Here is a 19,916-nt window from a genome sequence, read left to right on the forward strand (position 1 = left end):
TGCTCAATTATGCTGTCCCTTAGTTAGGATCTGAGCGGTGAAAGCACGACGGTAAGCTTATAAATTATTATGAAGAAAGCCTAAGCAACATTCTGAAGACGTGGGAGGGAATAGTTGGCGATATGTATTGAAAGTGGTCAAACTGTGACCACAGATACAGACTAGGAGAGAGCAATAAGCGGAGAATAGGAATGGCGAAGTGCATTTGGCAACGGCGCTCTCAATCAAGAATCACACAACTTGGCAATGTAGACCAAAAAGAAAGTACATTAGCTTTGTACTCTGACTGTGCTCATTGATGAGGCTGGAACTTGCGACGGTCAACGCAAGGGCTTCAAACTGAATGCAAGACAGGGCAGCAAGCGAAGGGGTAACGATCGGTGACATAGTAGCTAAATGCGAAAGAGAAACAAGATGTGGGTGGATCATTTAATGGAGACAACAGACAACAGATTGTCTCCTTAGTGCAACCTCAACAGAAAGCAAGCATAAGCAGGGTGTGAGAGAGTCACACTGGAGATGAAAATTGTTGATAGGGTGGCGACAGTTGGAACAGGATCGATTGGAAATCATTGGCAGAGGACTCGAGATTAAAACGATACCTACTAAGTGAACTCCTGGGAGAAGCTGCATTTTTCCTGTGCCTTTTATCAGTGCACTTCACTTCTTTGTTTGCTTTCTTTGCGTATGCCGTGCTCAGGGGGGCTTCCATAGTCGTGTTTTTAAACAGTTGCGGGAACTAGAAGCGCGCGCACACACACAGAAAATGAAAATGCATTTCGCCCGGCGAGTAAACATAGAACCGCGACGATTTTCGGCAGTTCTTGCATTTTGCCTTCGAATGATCAGCAGGGCATTACGGTTCCGTCTGTCGGCACTAAACATGTGCCTCCATGTGAGTCATATATATGCGTGGCAGTATGAGGAGGCGAATAAAACGAGCAGCGGCACTGCGCACGCTTCTCTCTCATTCTCGTCTTTCCGGTAGGAGAACTACACACCAAAGTGCTCGGAATGCAGCAACGTGACGTTCATCATGGCCACGCCCGAAGCAGCCAGCCCCGATAAGCTAGCAGAGGCCAAGAAGGACAAGGATTTCGACAAACACAGGGAGCAGATGGACGCGTCCTTTTATATTGACGTTACAAGGATGATCATCAGAGCCGCGGCGGAGGAGAGGGCCAGCAGGAAGCTGCCCGTAGGCCTCGAGTACCCGTCGTGCTCCAACATGAACCTCACCAGTGCCATGCTCATGGAGCGCCGAAATGTCACGCTCAGAACAACGCTCATGCAGGTGAGCTGCATCGTGCGCAACACGGATTCGCGTTGCTCCTTCTCATTTTGAACCTGGCTGTTAAGTTTGATAACTGCGCACGTTTTCTAACCGGCAAATCCTGCGTGTTCTGTGGCACACTGAACTGGTTTGTAATTATGACTATTGTTTCTGCACTTTTCTTGCCACATAGATATCTGGCCGTTAACTAATTACGGAGTGAATGAATCAGTTCATAGTTATTATCGGGAAAGCAAATTCATGGCAAGTAGTATCGCACGAGACGCAGAACAGTGACAAGACAAGGCAAAATTAAATGAAAAGAGCATGATGCCAAGCTGAACCAGTGCGATGGGACCGTGATGCTCTTCAACAGCTGCATAATAATTAAAAACGCACCGAGTGCATCGAAATAAATGAAGACGCCCGAGGACAAGCTCTGAAATGAAGTGAGGGTTACAAAAAATGTCCACACGAAGGGGGTACAGAATTGGACCCCTCACACACAGGCAGCAGCTCTGGGGCAGCGTTAGAGGTTAGGCTCACGAGAACTGACCGGCCGGCCGCATGGAATTGTCTATAATACAGAATAACATCACCGAAGATGAACTGCTGCAGTGTCAGTAATGTTAGCTTATACACCTTTTCAAACATTGACTCATGGCTATCGCCATGTGCAGCGCACACGATGCGTAGCTACAAAAGGGGGAGAAGCCGCCATGGTGGCTGTGACATCCTGATTCGGCTTTATTGCGCTGTATATGCTCATGCGGCCATGCGACGACTATTTATCTCCTACCTTGTCATTTCTGTGTTGCATCATCATCGCAAGCGCCTGCAAATGTGTCCAGTCAATGTGCCGTGTTTTTTTTTTTTTCAGTCTTTTTTGATGTCTTCCATGCAAAAAACAGCGCGAACAAACGGGAACGAAAGGAAGAAACCACAGGAACACCGTTTGTTCGCGCTGTTTTTTGGATGATGTATCACCAACTCGCCCGCTTAACTATCCTGTTTGATGTCTGTAGCAAAAATGTATAAAGAGCGAGTTGTCGATACCGACGCTTGCGACTACAACATGTCCGTGTAGGCCAGATCCGTCTGAGCGTGAAGTGTTCGTCATTGCTCGGTGCAGTGTATTTCTCACAAAGTTTATTGTCCGTCTATTCATATTTTAAGCGTCGCTAATAGAGTGCCATAAGGTTATTTGATGACCGCGAGAACACGCGTTCTAAAGCGCCTGGGTGGGGTTATATTTAAGAAAAGAAGCGGAATCGTTAAGCTCATACTAGGTTTACTTTCTTGAAAATGTCCGTGCTAGAGCGTCGCGGACACAAGTTATACTAACAAACGAGCTGCGCGCATTATATTTTTTTTTAAAGCAGCATGCCAATGAAATGCGCTATTCCAGTCTCCGCTCATCTGTGCCAGGAAGTGGTTACGGCTATAACTGAGTAGTAGCATTGCCTGTACGACGGTTCGCACTTTCGGGAACAGTGTTTCGTTTTAACACCCTGTCCCATTTCATGCGCTGTGACATACACGTAGGTTTTACACGTAGGTCGTCCCTTAAAAGGTTCGGGATCGAGCACCTCTCTGCGAGGCGTTTGGTCAGGTGTTCAAGCGACAACTGTTAACAACGTACTGGTCCAAATGGAAACAGCGTGTTAAGAATTCTCCGAACAAGTCTCATTTTATACTTGTTTGCCTACAGGGAATATGGTACTGTCATCATTAGCTGACCGTGCACATCTAATCAAAATCACTTGCTATCGCCCCTCTCAGTGCCAAGTATCAAGCCTAAACTTGTCCCCTGTCGAAACTTTTGACGCTCTTCCTGTCTGCTGTCGTCAAACAGACGTAAAATTACGAACTGTAGCAGACATTGCAGAGGTAGTGAGAAAAAAAGCAACTTGATAACACATGTGTGCCCGTCTTTTTGCAGATGGAGTACGATGGGCCGTTCGGGCCCGTGGTGATACGGGAGAAGGAGAACGGCTATCAGGAGATACGGATGGCCGTAAACCGAGTCGGCATCCGGAGGTCAGGAAAGACAGCCATGACGAAGGTAGGACTGTGCGGTTCAAATGAAACGCCTATATCTTTTTTCTTATGAAACCTCACGTGGGTAAAGCATGCCGGTCGTAAACAGTTGCTCCAAATAAGTTCAATTTGCTTGAAGGCGCTTCTAACATTTGTTATCTCATGGCCAATGCAAAAAAAATGGCAGTTTTGAAGTAAGTTGTTAAAGAAGCTCTTGAAAAATGCAACTCGTCTTCTATCCCCTATAGTGCATCTTTTCGTGTTGTGTCACTGGAGATTTGTGAAAGGTTTCATTGCAACAGGAGAGAAATGATGAACAGGAGTGAAAAAATTTAGTTCTTTTCCTCGCCAGTGCATTGTATCGTTTCCTGGAAGCAGGAAATAAGACATGCTCAGTTGAGTATGCAGCGAATTCGTCTTCAACGTCTTTCCGTTCCAGGTCGCGAACTGGACGTACAAGGACCCCGAAGGTGTGCTTTCGCTACCATCGGGAGAAGATCTAAAAAAATACGCTGCGGTCACAGTGTTTCGGGTGACCACTATTGTTGTAAGTAGAACTGGTCCAGAGAAGACTTCGTAGAAGTGACGCTAAAATAACACCGCAAAACGTTGTTTGCGAGTTCCCTTGAACCCGTTCAAACACACCGCAGGACGTCGGTAATCCTCGCAATCCCACAGCGCTTTCCTTCTTACACGCGGTAACATTGTGGCCAATCGCACTTGCCTAGATAGAGGAACGCCGTATTAACGATTTCTACACGACATTCACTGTGGAATCGTAGCCCGGGGGCGACACAGCTATAGCAATGCTGCAAATCGCGAGCCGTTTTCTATTTGACGTACAAACACACTGAGAAAAAAAAAATAGGCCAACCAGTTTAAAAAGCAGGCATACATATACTTTCGCGGCGTCAGCACGACTGACCAACAGGACACCGCGAAGCAATTTTAATATCGAAATACGGCCACGTATGCAACCGCGGAACTTTAACTTCTTGACAATTGCCCCCGTCGCGACCGTAACATTTAGCCGGTGTGTGCGCGATCGCACACCATGCCAACTAAGTTTCTCTTATTGACGCAATCAAAAACACTTGAGGGTGATTTAATTGATATCTGAACATTATGTTTCGAATCGTAGCCATGTTTCATTGTTGTGTCGCTTTAAACGAGCGCATGTGGTTGCCTGCACTACGCAGCTCGTGACCGTGAAAGCAAGGGTTACTTTCTTTTCCCACGCAATAAAGTTCTGTTTGCCATATAGATACAATAAAGAACCACACAAAGCAACCAAAATCTTCCCTTAATATCTATGGTAGCGAGATAAACCAGCCAGTACACCTGGCCATCCACGCTGGCTATCCCGTCCCCAAGACGGGAAATCCAGCGGGGCATCCAAGCGAGTGATTATTTTTTGTGGCGCCACATTTCGGCCCTCGGCGCCAAAAGAAACCTCCCACCATATCAAAATTCTGCCCTGGCATGTGTCTCTTGTATACAAAGTGGTAGGTTAAGCAGGTGGGATACACTGTGCAAGGGGCTGCATTTTTCATCTCCTTTTCGACTCTTCAATCATACGAAAGATAGGCGATGTTTAGACACGACACGTCGGGACTTGGTCCATCGCAAACATGGTCAAGGGGAGCTTGATTCTCATACTCTCCTTACTGCCCCTCTACCCTCTTTCTCGTTCTCTCCCCGTGGCATAGTTTTGTTTTGCAATCCTTCAGAAGGTGGTCAGTGCCAAGGTCGGATATGCAGTTCTGCGCTCTCCGTTACGACGCTACGACGTTCACCACTAATGACGTGGCGTGTAGTGACGTAACGACACTTATTAGAGAGATTTAGCTTGCCGGAGACGCACTGACGTAGACGTATAACGGTTTGCCGGATCTCTCCTGCGCACGTGCATTGACAGGAGTGAGTGCAGTCACTGTCACTGCGTCTGCGTGGGAGGCGTACGGTATACTGGTATGCGTCTGCGTCAGTACGTCTCCGGCAAGTTAAATCTTTCTATTATAGTTAAATATATACGCTATTATTGTGGTGAGTATACCTTAATCGACTGAAAAAAAAAAGAAGAAGAAAGTATGCAAGACGCCTGAAGCGGATAAAAAGCGGTTATTTTGTCTGCAATGCAAGCGGCATCCCGCTCTCGCCCTTTCTGTGTTTGTGACGCCAGGACAAACTTGCTTTACTGTTAATAGTGGGGATTATGTTGAATTTTTATGACACATCTCTAGCCAAAAAATGTCGTAGAACAAGCTAGAGTTTATTCTACCCAAGGTGGTCTCAAAGACCCATCTCCCAAGCATTTCGCCCCAGGCAAGCCGAACTTTACCAGGAGACGAGGGGGGGGGGGGGGGGGCGCATCCATTGGATCACCGGTGGTACTCGCGCATTTGAGGCTGATGCGCATACCTCCAGGCCACCGCTGTGGTAATTAAATTTTCAAATACAGTCACTTGCATAATAGCCAAAATGTTCTTTCTAGACAACGTACTCAGTCACCACAGTAACAGCGGCGCGTGTTTATAAATATCGGAGTGCATAACACGGCCCGTATTCCCAACGAGCCATAGCGGGCTTAGCCCTTGCGTCTCCGTTCAGCTATGCAAATTAGTCACCGATGAATCCCATAATTCTTTCTCGCTTCATTGAGAATCAACGTAGTATTTTCGGCATCATCCTCCTCCTTTACAGTTGTAAGCAACGTAACTCAGCAGACACGAACAATTAGTATAATCATAACCACCACCACCACCAGAGGCTGATGATGATTTTGAGAGTTCGCGTGGGTTGCGATGTGTCACCTCTCGTCTTATCGTACTTGCCACCTAACTGATCAATTGAGAAAGTTATGCGCCAGTTAACTCGACTGTTCTACCAGCAGCCAGGCTACAGTTAGTGAGTGCTGCGCGGAATATACGCAACGAATGCGTTCTATTCATGCATGTCACCCCACCGCTGCGTCCAGCAACCCCCGTTCATCGTCAAGAAGAATACGAGCGGCGGAGAGGAGCAGTTCGAAGGCTACTGCATTGATCTTATCGATGAAATTAAGAAGATACTGAAGTTCGAGTACACGATCTACGAAGTTCAAGACAAGATGTTCGGCTCAATCAACACTACAACCAAGCAGTGGAACGGAATGATCCGGGAGCTCGTAGATAAGGTGAGATATCGATGATTTGTTTCCGCTGAATCCTAGGCAGAATAAGGGGAAATGACAATCCACGGGCACATTAAGAAAAGTCGAATGTTTTCAGCCATCCCTCAAGTTGAACTAGAGTTCTCATATGTGGGTAGCTACTCATCAGCATCCTTCCAAGTGTAGCCATCAGACTATACACCAAGAAAAAATATGGCGGTTTTGTTTAAACTTGATAGTTATATAAAAATTCGGTCCGGTCCGCGACGCTGGACCCCGGGACAACAACTTCTCCAGGCCGGTCGCTTTGCGAACTAAGCAAACCAGACTGGCTAACAATAGTAAGACGAAACTAAATTGATCAATAAGTGGAAGTGGACATGGTGTTGGTTCAATAGCTAACTTTCGTAATCGCATGGCTGAGCCAATGAGTAGCTGCTCTTTTATTGCTCGTAAGAGTTCCTTCGTCATTATTCTAGGCAGCATCAGCATAGGGGTATGATTTTATCTTTCTCTCTCTCTCTTTATCAGTTTGTGTGCTGTTAGGAAATTTAATATTTAAAATTATTATGGCTTAAAGTAAACCAATCACAAGCCGATGGGGAGGTGGGAACCCACGACCTCGCAATTTCGTGTCCGGTGCTCTTCCCAACTGAGCTGCAGCGGCAGCCATCCAGTTTTCTATTTTCGGAGATACTTCTGTTGTACGCGACCAAACCTTGGTAGTGTTCATCAGCACCACTATCGCCCGTAACGGCGGACACCCTTTATTTACGCAGGGGTCGCGTGTGCGTGTGTTAAACTTGTTTCTATAAGGCCTTTTTTAATAAAATTTGACTACTTGGCCGCGAGTGACGAATGGCGCAGGATTATTCCGCTTGGTTGAACTAGTGCCGACATTCACATTTTTTTTAAAGGCATAAAAACACAGATCGGCAAATCACACTCAAGTCTACCATATTTGGCCAAAACCAATCCCCAAGTAAAAACGGTACAGGACGAATTTTATGAATTAACATAGTGACATGAGTACTGACTATCTCAGCTCCATTAGGCAAAGTCATAACGGAAACGACTAGCATATCCGGATCTTTGGAATATTCTGCGCTGAGTTCATAATGTCTTTAAATCTTATGGCATGTCGTTACCGCTTTGCAAGAGCATGCGACCAAGACATGCAATATATACTGCCTGTAAAGAGCGCATCTCCGCATAAAGACTAAACATGCGGCGAAGCATTTATAACGAGGTTAGATTTTCATAGGAAAGCGAAGCTCATCCTGGCCCGCAAGCGAGTGTGCAGCAGTAAAGGCACTTATACTGCCATCATAGCAAGACTTGCGCTTTGAAACTTACGAAACAGGTACTGGGAAATGAGTGGGACTCATTAGTCACTTATATGTCAATCGATGCTCCACGAGGTACCCATGTGCAGTCAGTGTAATGCTGTCAATCGCAACCGCTGAGCTAGCTGCGCAAATATAGTTGAAAAAGATAAAATTATAGAATTAAACAGTATACCGTAATTTATTTCGCGCCTGTTAAATTCCGAGGCGAAAATGCATCCGTAGCCCGCAGGTGAAACCTAGCGCTGTTAGCATGGCAGGTAATGTGGAATAAATATAGCATCCTGGCTAGGGCGATTTCAGTAGGCGGACAAACCAGCTGCCCAGTTTTTGTAGTTTACCTTCACTGAGACGCGTTTCCGATAGGATTACTTTAGGTAATGTGAAGATCTACCTTACTTTGATCTCCTTTAGTTGACTTCTGGCGGTATATCCCTCTTTGGGAACCCAACCCTCTTTGGCGAGACGAAGCATGATGCGCGTTAGAAATAATGCCAAACAAGTGATCGTTATTAGGCAGAAACATGTAAGTCGTGGGAGGAACATCCACGGCAAAGTAGGGTAGAGCGCAATCAGTGAGGTAAACGCCAATCATGTCTGCACACGGCGAAAGAATCTCTGGGAGGGCAGCTGAATTTAGAGCATTCTGTCAGTGTGATCTTTTATCCCATGTCACTGTAAAACGTTGAGCTTGCGGTGAGCCCAAAACTAGTGCGTTGTACACGCGTATTCACGTAAAACCGATCGGACATGTGATATGGACTTTTACGTGATCAAATTTTGCGTAAATACGCAGAAACACAAAGAATTCCATTTGCATTCGAGATCGTTTCTGGAGTGCAAGAGAGCACCTACCTGACCGAAAACAATTATTACACATCGCATTTTTTTAAATTGCTTTCTTCAGGAGATTTATCCGTCATGTGAACACCGTGAAAGGGTTGTGCTCGGTTTTCTACGCCGTACAGGAACAAAATTATTTAGCTGACTGCATGCCTTGCAGAACGCGGACATCGCACTGGGGCCAATTTCGGTCATGGCCGAACGCGAGACAGTGGTCGACTTTACGGTGCCCTACTACGACTTGGTGGGCATCTCGATCCTCATGAAGAAGCCCGAGGTCAAGTCATCGCTGTTCAAGTTCCTCACCGTGCTCGAGGGGAACGTCTGGGGATGTATTCTCGCCGCATACTTCTTCACAAGGTCATCCACCACTAACGACAATTCCGCACAGCCGCACGGCCACCCCGTAGTCGCACAAGCACACTGCGAAGGCTTACTCCAGTCAGTTACGCCTCACGAGCAAGCACCTAATTACCCAGCCATGCTATCAATCTGCCCGTACATACTGCTGCACTGTGTATTTGTCCATCGAAAGCTTCTTAGGCTTCACTGGCATCGAATGAGCCAAATACAGGCATCAGTTATGTCTGCATTTGTTGTCACTGCGTTGCAAAATTTATTTTCTTGTCGTTAAAGTTAGGTGCTTGTTTACATTCTTGCAGCAAAACATTTTATGAGTAAGCTAGGTGAAAAGTAACAGCAATGAGCACTAAGGGGTTATTGCTTCAAAATACGCTGAAGTATGCTACTCACCCAAGTCCTTCACTCCATACTCTTTTTCTGCAGCTTTCTCATGTACCTTTTCGACCGGCTAAGCCCGTACAGCTACCGAAACAACAAAGAGAAATACAAAGACGATGAAGAGAAGCGAGACTTCAATCTTAAGGAATGTCTCTGGTTCTGCATGACATCGCTTACGCCGCAAGGTCAGTATGCGGGACTGCATGTTGCCTGCAAGGACGAAAAAAAAAAAAAAAAACAAAACGGTGTCTACGAGCTCCGCGGCTCGAATTTCTCGTAGTCGTGCTTTTACTAACTGCGCCGTAATAAAAACATGCTGAATCGTCTGTGATAAAATCATGAATGACTAGAACGTTTTTGTTACCACCAGGATATGAGCACGACGACGAAGAATTCGAACAGCGGAATGCGTTAAGCGCCGTGCTGTTCGCTAATCGTATCACGCGATAACAGATTTGCTCATGAGACTGGTTCTGTTATTTAGCTACCATGTAGAAAACGTACCGACAAAAGAACACGTATCGCGTGTAGAACGCGTGCTGCGGCCTTTCTGGGCATCGGCTGTCGTCATTACGCTCTTTATTTCGAGCTTATTTCCGTTGTCGACTGAGAACGCACGCGTTAAGATTTCAATTTCGACAGCGGGTGATTTATTCACTGCTTGAGTTGACCATGTCAATTTCCGCCTCTTCTTAGTCGCGCGCGATCGTCAAGGAAAAAGCGAAGCCCTAAGTTACTCAATGCTTCAATACATACGTCCGATTCTTCCCGGCGAGCACTTCAGCGAAATGTCGCCTACGTGGAAGGCGGCTTACTTTATTCTTCTACATATCCAGCGAAAAGTAGAGTTTGATTTGAAAAACGAAACAAGAAAATTTAATATCGAACAGTCAACTTCGTACCGCGATAAAGAGTGAAGAGATAAGAGTGTGGCAGGAATCTGTTTCTCAGAGCTCAGAACGGCTTTATTTATTTATTTTACTTTATTTTGAACATACTGCAGGCTGAGTTCCCAAGCAGGAGTGGCATACATTTACATAAAATTCAAAAAAGCATGAAAGCACAAGGTACAAAACACACCAACACATTGAGTAGACCATTAGAAGCGGTTATTACTGCACATGCATAAAATATAAGCACAACAACAGTTAGAAAAAAAAACTGACACAATCAAGCAACGCAATCAAGCAAAAAACTGACATTGTTTATAAAACCGCTCGGATCCTGCCGCTCCCTCCGAGATGGTAGCCAATCAGGCAAGGCAGAAGTGATGCACAGGCAGTCACTGCACTGTTCTAATATGCGAAGTCGCTCACTGTGTGTCACATCGCGCCTACGGTGCAATAGACTTTCGGCGTTCCGTTCCTCACTTCCGTACTGCAGGCGGATTGAAATCGCACATGCGACGGCGCTCGCTGCAGGTGAGAATAACGGCGCAGTGTCCTCTGTAGGAGACGACTCCGGAAAGTGCATGTGAAAACGACCCTCTTCGTTTGCCTCTTTTGTTCACTTGAACGGCCGTCTTTGCTTCCATCCGGCAGTTGACCGCTAGCACTTGGCGCACGCCTGAGGCTGCGTGCGGCAAGCTAGTGAGACTCGTCTGCCTATTGCGTCCGTTGTTCGTCAGTTTGATAAATTGTGTCCGCTTCAGAAAAATTGCGCTGAGCATTGTGAACGCTGAAGCTTCCGCGAGTTAGTTAGAGGCTGACTTGGCTTTTTACACATAAAATAAGGTTGCGTAAAAAAGGTTGCGACGCTTCGCTGGCATCTTATTTGTCATCTCAAGTGAAGGACACAACTAGGTTGTACATCCTTCACAGCAACCTTCACACAAGAAGAGTATTCTTCTTGAGCGTCGTTGTCTCAAGCTCGCATGCGTATGCGCAGGCGGCGGCGAGGCCCCGCGCAACCTGTCTGGGCGCTTGGTTGCGGCCACTTGGTGGCTGTTCGGCTTCATCATCATCGCATCATACACGGCCAACTTGGCCGCCTTCCTGACCGTGTCGCGACTCGACTCGCCCATCGAGTCGCTCGACGACCTTGCCAAGCAGTACAAGATCAAGTACGCGCCCCAGAAGGACACGTCGTCTATGACCTACTTCGAGCGCATGGCCTACATTGAGTCCAAGTTCTACGAGTGAGCCCTCAGCACTTTGCGCGACTCACGCGCTCATAGAAGAGGACATAGTGCAAGAGAATAGCACGCGAACAGACAGTCTCTGCATATGAGCCGCGCAGAAAAGTTGCATTGCGAGTTGCATTTGGCTGCAGTCGGTAACGGAACACGAATTCATTTTCTGGCCAGCACGTTATCCAGCATAGCACAGACTACGCGCTAGAAAACTAACTAATTCAGCAGAATTTACAGTTCTATAGTTACAGTTCTCGGCAATAGGTCCTAATGATTAAAAACCGAAGCAGGCTTTTCACATTAGGTTTACACCAGTGCTGATGCTAGTCAGAAGACTGGTACAGGTGATCCCGTATATGTCATGACGGAGGTTAAGCATGACGAATCATGCAACTAGTGTAACTTTACGCATCTAAGCATACGTGTGACACTTCTTTTTTCAGTATCTGGAAGAACATGTCACTAGACGACACCCTGAGCGATGAGGAGCGCGCAAAGTTGGCGGTGTGGGACTACCCCGTCAGCGACAAGTACACAAAGATCTGGTGGACCATGCAAGAGGCCAACATGCCCACGGAGTTCGAGGAGGGTGTCCGTAGGGTCAAAGAGTCCAAAGGCTCGCAGGAAGGGTTCGCATTCATAGGTGAGTCTGCGGTTAAAAGGCCGCTCAGTGATTGGTCTCTAGAACGAAGTTATTAACACATCTCGAATCACGTAGCGATAGAGCGCCTCTGATCCAATTGCGTACCTAAGGGCGTCCCCTTACCGGCCGGAAGAGCTCTCCCCTCCCCTCGGCTCCTACTTCATGAACATAGTTAAACATTAACAACATTAACAAACATTAATAAGTATTAACATAGTTAAACCGAATAGGACGTGCGAAAGCTTTCACTCACTAATGGAGGTTGAGCACGAGAGTGGTTTGCAGTTCAACACGCGGGGTAGCCGGTTTCGGCGATAGGTGCGAGGTTCCGTGTTCACTTCCCATATAAAATTCCGGCATTTCTTCTTTCTTTCTTTCTTTTTTTTTTTTTTCTGAACACAGCAGTGGATTCACTCAAGATTCGTGGTTGTGTTTGACCGTAGTGCTTGCGCACTGAAGGCTGTTAAAGATATGCTATAAGCAAAGATGTCGTTATCTTTGCGTATAGCAATCGATTATATTAATGCACTGAAGGCTGTTAAAGATATGCTATAAGCAAAGATGTCGTTATCTTTGCGTATAGCAATCGATTATATTAATGCACTGAAGGCTGTTAAAGATATGCTATAAGCAAAGATGTCGTTATCTTTGCGTATAGCAATCGATTATATTAATGCACTGAAGGCTGTTAAAGATATGCTATAAGCAAAGATGTCGTTATCTTTGCGTATAGCAATCGATTATATTAATGCACTGAAGGCTGTTAAAGATATGCTATAAGCAAAGATGTCGTTATCTTTGCGTATAGCAATCGATTATATTAATGCACTGAAGGCTGTTAAAGATATGCTATAAGCAAAGATGTCGTTATCTTTTCGTATAGCAATCGATTATATTAATGCACTGAAGGCTGTTAAAGATATGCTATAAGCAAAGATGTCGTTATCTTTGCGTATAGCAATCGATTATATTAATGCGAAAGCATTACTTCGTTATGTTCACAGATTTCTGTCCGCAGACCGCGTCCGCAAACGTGTCCGCAAAATCGTGTCCGCAAAATCGTGTCCGCAGCAGTTGTGAGTAATTGAGAAGTGGCAGAGGTTAATTAGTGGTGTCAATCGATAGAGGGTGATGTAATGTTGTGCCCGAAAAAATGAGGCCAATAAGTTAATTAGGTAATTATTTAAAGGCAAAAAATGTAAAAGTTCTCTGCAGCAGTTGTAACTGAGAACAGATAGAGGTTAATGAGTGGTGTCAATCGATAGAGGGTGACGTAATGTTGCGTACGAAAAAACTATTAGGCCAATAAGCTATTTTAGTAATTAAGTAGAGGCAAAAATATAAAAGTAAAGGTGAAAGTGGTCTCATTAGCCAATGGCTTGGCGCCAAATTTAAATGTATCAAATACTAAAATAGGTAATTAAGTCAGTCAATGAGGGTACAGTAAGATGCATCAAGCACTAAATAGTTAATTAAATCAGCCAATTAAGGTGACGTCAAGAATGTGACGTCACGCAACCTGAAGTCAAGCCAAAAAAGGGCATATGAAGGGATTGGCACGCAATTTGAAAGTACCAAAGGCTAAAATATTTAATTAAGTCAATCAATTAGGGTGACGTCACGCAACCGGAAGTAGAGCCGAAAACGGGCATAGGAAGGGATTGGCGCGCAATTTTAAAGTACCAAAGAGTAAAGAAGAAATGAATTATAAGCAGCTAGAAGCAACCAACAGCAGCATCCGTGCTTTCGCATTACTCCAATGCAGATTCTGCAGTGTTCTATAATTTTTTCACCTGAAATATGATGAGTATCCTCAATTAATTTTCGATCGTAAAGCTTCTGGAACTTTATCTTGCTCAAGCAAGAATTATTTTTCACAAATATTTCTGACCCAAAATAATGGCATCAAAATAATGGCCTTGCGAGCTCGAGAGCTTGTCCCTCGTTCATCTGCACAAAACTACCACAAGCAATAATTATTCTGATTCCATCCTTGCTAAAATACATCGTTTATTTTTCTCGTGTTTTTTTTTTTTTTATTATTGTTTAGGTGGAATCATCCGATCAGTATTCTAAAGCCAGGGAAGTCGCTCAGAAGGATGAACAGATTTAATGAATAGAATAAAATATACACGCCTGCAGCTGCCTATTCTGTACTTTCAGTACATCGTTAACCTCCTCCTAATTCCATGGCCCTAAACGCCCGATGAACAGTTTTAAAATACGCCGGGAGTGCAGAAAAGTGCTGGCATGGAGAGCGGGAAAGGAGAAATAGAGAATGCTCTGGAAGTGGCAACAGGGAAATGGAGAATGCTTGAGTTGTAACTTTGCACAACAGTCGCTGAGAACCTACCCGCAGCGGCCATGTTTATTTGGCAGCTATATACACGGAACGGGTCACGGGAACCTGCAAGTAGAGTAGCTGACTTGCACTCAAGAAAGCTCCTTCACGATGGCGGCCCTACCTGTTTGGAGGACAAACATATGTTTTATCTAGTGCTTGAGACTTCTGAAATCAAAGATATGTCGCGCGACTTTTTAGCACGCACCTGCCGTGATAAAGAGATTGGGCACATCTCTACCAGGTCACCGTTTCATAGCTACTGATTCACACCTGCCGCACGTACCAGTCGCGGCTGGGAATGAAGCGCAACTGCGCCAAGCTGCTGCTCACTACGCGCCTGTATTTCATAGGGCTTGTCGGAGGAGTCTGCAGCGCTGCACCGAACCGCCTACATGTGCCATAATGAAGGACTTAGCTGACCTCAGATTCATGTAACTCGTCTATTGAAGCATGGGATGCGCATTTGTGCTGACTTCCGAAAGCAGCGACGTGGTGTAGAAAGGTTATTGCCAGTCTCCGTAGGTGGCGAGTGCGATCACTTTGTGAGCAGAGGCTTTGACAAAATGACAGCGCTTCCGAATGTCTGCTACCACGAGTCCACGTCAAGTATTGCACAGCGGTTTCGAAAGCGAAATTTGTTTTACTGAAGTGTACCCTGCACAGTTGTGCACACATGATGCGGGTGTATACAGTAAATAGTCAACCGTCTCGGGGCGTGCCTACAACCTTCTCTTCTTCTCTGAGTTTCCCCTTTGTCTGAGCAGAAATCTTGCACAAATATCCTGTGACTTGTGCTTGCGTTGCAGCGGACTCGACCAGAGTGAAATATGCCACTATGACCAACTGCGACCTCGTCTCCGTGGGCAGTGAATTCAGCAGAAAGCCTCTGGCTCTGGCCGTTCAGCAAAACTCGCCCCTGAAGGATCAGCTTTCCAGCGCGTGCGTATGCATTGTCGCTCGTCACTGGAGGTCGTTTTTCAACTGAATTGTTCAAAGCAAAGCGAATTGGCCGACGCCTTGGCTGCAAAGAAGCCCGAGCAGTGGCTGCCACAAAACGCCACACTTGGGGCTTTAGTTAAAAACTGTCGGCTTTAATATTTCACTTGTTTAGGTATACTTGACTGTGTCCAATGTCATTCCAAAAGGACGAAAGGCGCAACGAAAATCAAGCGCAGTAATGTACTGTTTTTTTTTTTTTTAATAATGAAGTAACAGTTCCACGAGGAGGAGTTTGGGCGTGGGCATTAGCCAACCTTTGGTGTCAGGAACTAACCGCAGGCGTCCAGTACACACGCCTTTAACACGCGCGTTCACTAAGCAACATTAGGACATCGGAGAACTGCTTCTTGTTGACCAAACTGATAAATAGACGCGCTCTTTGCAGCCGCAGGAAATGCTAGAATGTTTTTTTTTTTTTTGCCTCATCGTAATTCGTGATTCCAAATTCTTAATCTACTTCCTTACTCCCCCCCCCCCCCCTTTTCTTCCCCATCTTTTTTTTTTTTTTTTTTTTAACGTCGACAGAATCCTCAAGTTACTCAACCAGCGTCGCCTGGAGGGCCTCAAAGAGACCTGGTGGAACAAGAATCCTGCCCGTGTGACATGCGACGATAGCGAGCGGCAGAGCGACGGAATCAGCATCCGAAACATTGGTATGTACAGATAATCGAGGAACGGAAACCGGGGAGAGTAGTAATTAGCCAATCAGCACCGTTAATGAATTAAGATTAGTTAGCTAATGACGACGTACGTGAAAACTTGCACTCTGGATTTTGTCGAGTATCAAGAGGTGCCCGAACAGGGTTGATTTCCGAAGGGACACATTAGGTGTATTTTTTCGCGCGAAAACGCCACGGGCGTGCTGATAGCCACTGCTGCGGATGTAGAGAGCCTACACACATGTAGACTCTTAACTGGCGCGCAAACTTCAGCATGCATTGCGACAAGTCATGCAGCGCCTGAAATAGCGCCGCATTCAGGACAAATGTATATGTTACAAAATTATTCACTCATTTACGTACTAAAATCGTCCGAAGGCATAGTTGTAGGAGGGTGTTACAGAGGGAAAAAAACGCGAATAGTTAAGGGAGCAAGGTATCCTTGCAAGAAAAGCAGGAAACCGCACTTGAAAGAAAATTCGATAATAAGGAGCAGTACAGAGTGAAACTTCAAAAAGAGAAAAGTAACGCACGAAATAAGGTATAAATGCACACCACGAAAAGCAAAAGGCGGTCGCAGTTTTTGCTACACGCTATTACAAAGATGCCGTCTTAGCGCATTCATTCATTTCTTGCCATTTGTAGACACTACTTCTTGAGGCAGTCTCTTCCACTGAGTAATGGTACGGGGAAAGAAAGGCAACTGGTGTACGTTTGTTCTACAGGATATTTAATCTATTTTCTGCTATATTCATGTCTTTGTGATATAAAGGTAGGTGGTTCAAGGAAAGCAGTACGCTTGATGGCGATATGGTTACCGTCAAACTGGTTTGACGGTGAAAACCTAGCTACAGTACGGCGCACATATATCAAGCCTGTCCCAACTGAGCATTTTCTTAGATGGTGACTCTAGTGTTGATGTGATATGAGTTAGTTACAAGTCGTGCTACATTATCCTGTATAAAATCAGTGTTCCATACCACAGCTGTATATTCTAAGATAGGGTGCACATTATAAAAATATAAAACGTATTTTACTTCACGCAATGCTTTCCTGAAGTTTCTTCTAAAAAAAAAAATAAGTGCTTGGCTAGCTTTTACTCTTATATAGTTTACACGGCTATTCAAGGTTAGGCTCGATGGAAAGTTAACACCCAAGTAGTTAGTTTCCTCGGTTATTCCTGTCTGTTAACAATCTAAGTAGTAATCAATGTTATGGCTTCGAGTTATCTACTTAAACTTACGTGACAATATGATGATAATTATAACCTTTATCGTCCAATATTATATTTTATTATTTATTTCGTGGGCTCTGTGCTCAGCTGGCAATTCAGGAAAAATGCTGAAAGCAATAATATGTGCCAAAGTGAATTTTGTCAATGCCATCTGATTTATGGTCGAGTGGATATGTAATTCATTACCCATTGATGATGAAAATGCTTCCTACTTCCCCAAACAGGTGGCGTGTTTATTGTCATCTTCATCGGAGTTGTCATGGCTTGCATCACACTGGCCGTCGAGTACTGCTACTACAAAAACCGCAAGCCAAACAGCAAGGTCGTTGCTGTCAAAGAGTACTCTGGCAAGGATTCCATCAAAGATTCTATCAAACACTAGACACCTCAGCGGCATAATTACCATTACTGACCGACACCTCCTTTGACGAGCCCTTCATACTGAGTAATAGGCACCTTACAGGCTATGCTGCCTTGCTAGCCACAAAGGGCGTTTCACAATGGGAAACTAGCCATTAAAATAGAGAACATTCCATAAAGAAGAAGGTAAACGGCTAATTAATCCTAGAGACTATGTTTGAATCTGACTAGCCTGAAATGACATGTATTCAATTGCTGTGATTGAAATGCTTTGACTTCTATCATTCCAGAAAACTCGTCTCTTCAATCAGACACACGTTAAAACTGCACATCACTGCATTTTTTAGCAGCATCACCGGTACACAGCACAATGCTGTGACCGTGCCACCGACCAATAAAAACTAAACTTGCATGCGTGAAAAGTAAGCACAAAAGTTATCCACGGTCCATCAGCCGAGCACAGGTATGACGTAAGACCATGCATTAAAAATGTGTGTGACTAATGCACACACAGGTGCACTTTGTTTGGACACCTTAAGCATTAATAGAAAGCCAAAAAAAGCTTTTCTCTTGCAGCCGATCTGTAGCCAATTCGAAATGCGGCACTTCATGTTTTTAAAACATTCTGACTGGTTTAAAGAAAACGTTACTCAAGCAAAATTTTCTAGTGGCTCACAAAATTGCGGCAATTTGTCAGTAATAATTTTCCACAAAGCCGAAGTTGAATGATAGCAGAACTGCATCGTGTGAAGATAAATTGTTTTTGCGGAACCCACATTTGAATGCAATATATGCACGTTTGGAAAAAATAAGAAATAAAAGTTCGTCTTGAGTGCTTCTGTCTCCGAAATTACTTGTATTATGCACGACGCCCGAACACACAAGGCAAGCTACACAGGCTCAGAGCGATGGTATGGTTGGTTGGTTTCTGGGGTTTAACGTCCCAAAGCAACTCAGGCTATGAGAGACGCCGTAGTGGAGGACTCCGGTAATTTCGACCACCTGGGGTTCTTTAACGTGCACTGACATCGCACAGCACACGGGCGCCTTGCCTTTCGCCTCCATCGAAAAGCTGCCGCCGAGGCCGGGATTCGATCCCGCGTCTTTGGGAACAGTAGTCGTACTACTATATACAGTCAAAACTCGATTTAACGACATACGATTAAAGGAAACTCCCGATTTAACGAAGATATCCCTATGCCCCCTCAGGCGCCCATAGGGTGCGATGCTTTGAATAACTCGAAATCACGGAACCAATTTCATGATCTGTCCCTATTTAAATGACCTTTTTTTTTTTTTTTTCAAAAACGAGGGCGAAAAATGTTAATTTTTGGTCTGTTTTGTGGAGAAAGCCGAAAGTTTTATGGATTGCGAGCCAACATTAACATCGCGGAGTGGCTTTTTATTTATTGTTATTTAGCAAATACTGCCCTCCTGTGTTACAGGCTTTAGGCAGGAGTGAGGACAGACGTAATGAAAAAAAAACAAACAAAAGTACAATGCAACAGTACCAAGTGAACAGAGTCAAAACCAGAACACAAAACACGATACAATATGGAGTACAAAGGCAGATAATTGACAAGATATAACTTGGCAACAAACGAAGGCATCCAATTTGGCCCAAAACAGAGATGCATGTGAGCCCTATGCGTCATTAAAAGCTTGTGGAAATAAATGCACGTATTCGCAGTTGACATCTACGGGTCGACCATTCCATTCAGCGATAGTATAGGGAAGGAACGAATATTTAAAAAATAACATTAGTTTTGCACGAGAACGCGGCAGCTCTTTTTTAGAATTATAGGAGCGTGTAAGGCGGCGCGATATGGCCACAACTAAAATTCCTTCCTTCATTTTTATTTTATTGTGGTAAAATAAGTAGAATAACTTTAATCTTTCGCGATGACGACGTATAGCATGCTGTTCAAGTCCTGCGGTTTGCAAGGGTTGTTGGGGAAATGTTTCAATTGCAACAATTAAAGATAAACCTGGTTGCTTTGCGTTGTACATTTTCTATTTTAAGTTTGTTAGTTTCGCTCCAAGGATCCCACACTACCGCAGCATATTCCAATATTGGGCGAAACAAATGTTTTGTAATCTAAAAGCTTTATTGCTTGCGTATATTATGTCAGTGCTGTTCTTAAATATTGCA

General features: G+C 44.8%; 1 protein-coding gene across 1 annotated transcript in view; it reads left to right on the plus strand.

Moving 5' to 3' along the window:
* The window catches only part of Ir25a (ionotropic receptor 25a), a 32,286-nt gene extending 14,117 nt beyond the window's left edge, over nucleotides 1–18,169 (plus strand). The window contains exons 6-16 of the mRNA XM_084587031.1: nucleotides 989–1,294; nucleotides 3,216–3,338; nucleotides 3,753–3,860; nucleotides 6,291–6,488; nucleotides 8,814–9,013; nucleotides 9,440–9,579; nucleotides 11,282–11,531; nucleotides 11,969–12,168; nucleotides 15,319–15,451; nucleotides 16,037–16,164; nucleotides 17,629–18,169. Of these exons, the coding sequence (XP_084443157.1) occupies nucleotides 989–1,294; nucleotides 3,216–3,338; nucleotides 3,753–3,860; nucleotides 6,291–6,488; nucleotides 8,814–9,013; nucleotides 9,440–9,579; nucleotides 11,282–11,531; nucleotides 11,969–12,168; nucleotides 15,319–15,451; nucleotides 16,037–16,164; nucleotides 17,629–17,786 (1,944 nt within the window). The 3' untranslated portion in view covers nucleotides 17,787–18,169. The remainder of the gene's footprint in view (nucleotides 1–988; nucleotides 1,295–3,215; nucleotides 3,339–3,752; nucleotides 3,861–6,290; nucleotides 6,489–8,813; nucleotides 9,014–9,439; nucleotides 9,580–11,281; nucleotides 11,532–11,968; nucleotides 12,169–15,318; nucleotides 15,452–16,036; nucleotides 16,165–17,628) is intronic.
* Nucleotides 18,170–19,916: the final 1,747 nt, after the last annotated feature.

Source organism: Amblyomma maculatum, chromosome 1 (genome assembly GCF_055883805.1).
Source record: "Amblyomma maculatum isolate TAMU_Amacu chromosome 1, ASM5588380v1, whole genome shotgun sequence".
NCBI lineage: Eukaryota > Metazoa > Arthropoda > Arachnida > Ixodida > Ixodidae > Amblyomma > Amblyomma maculatum.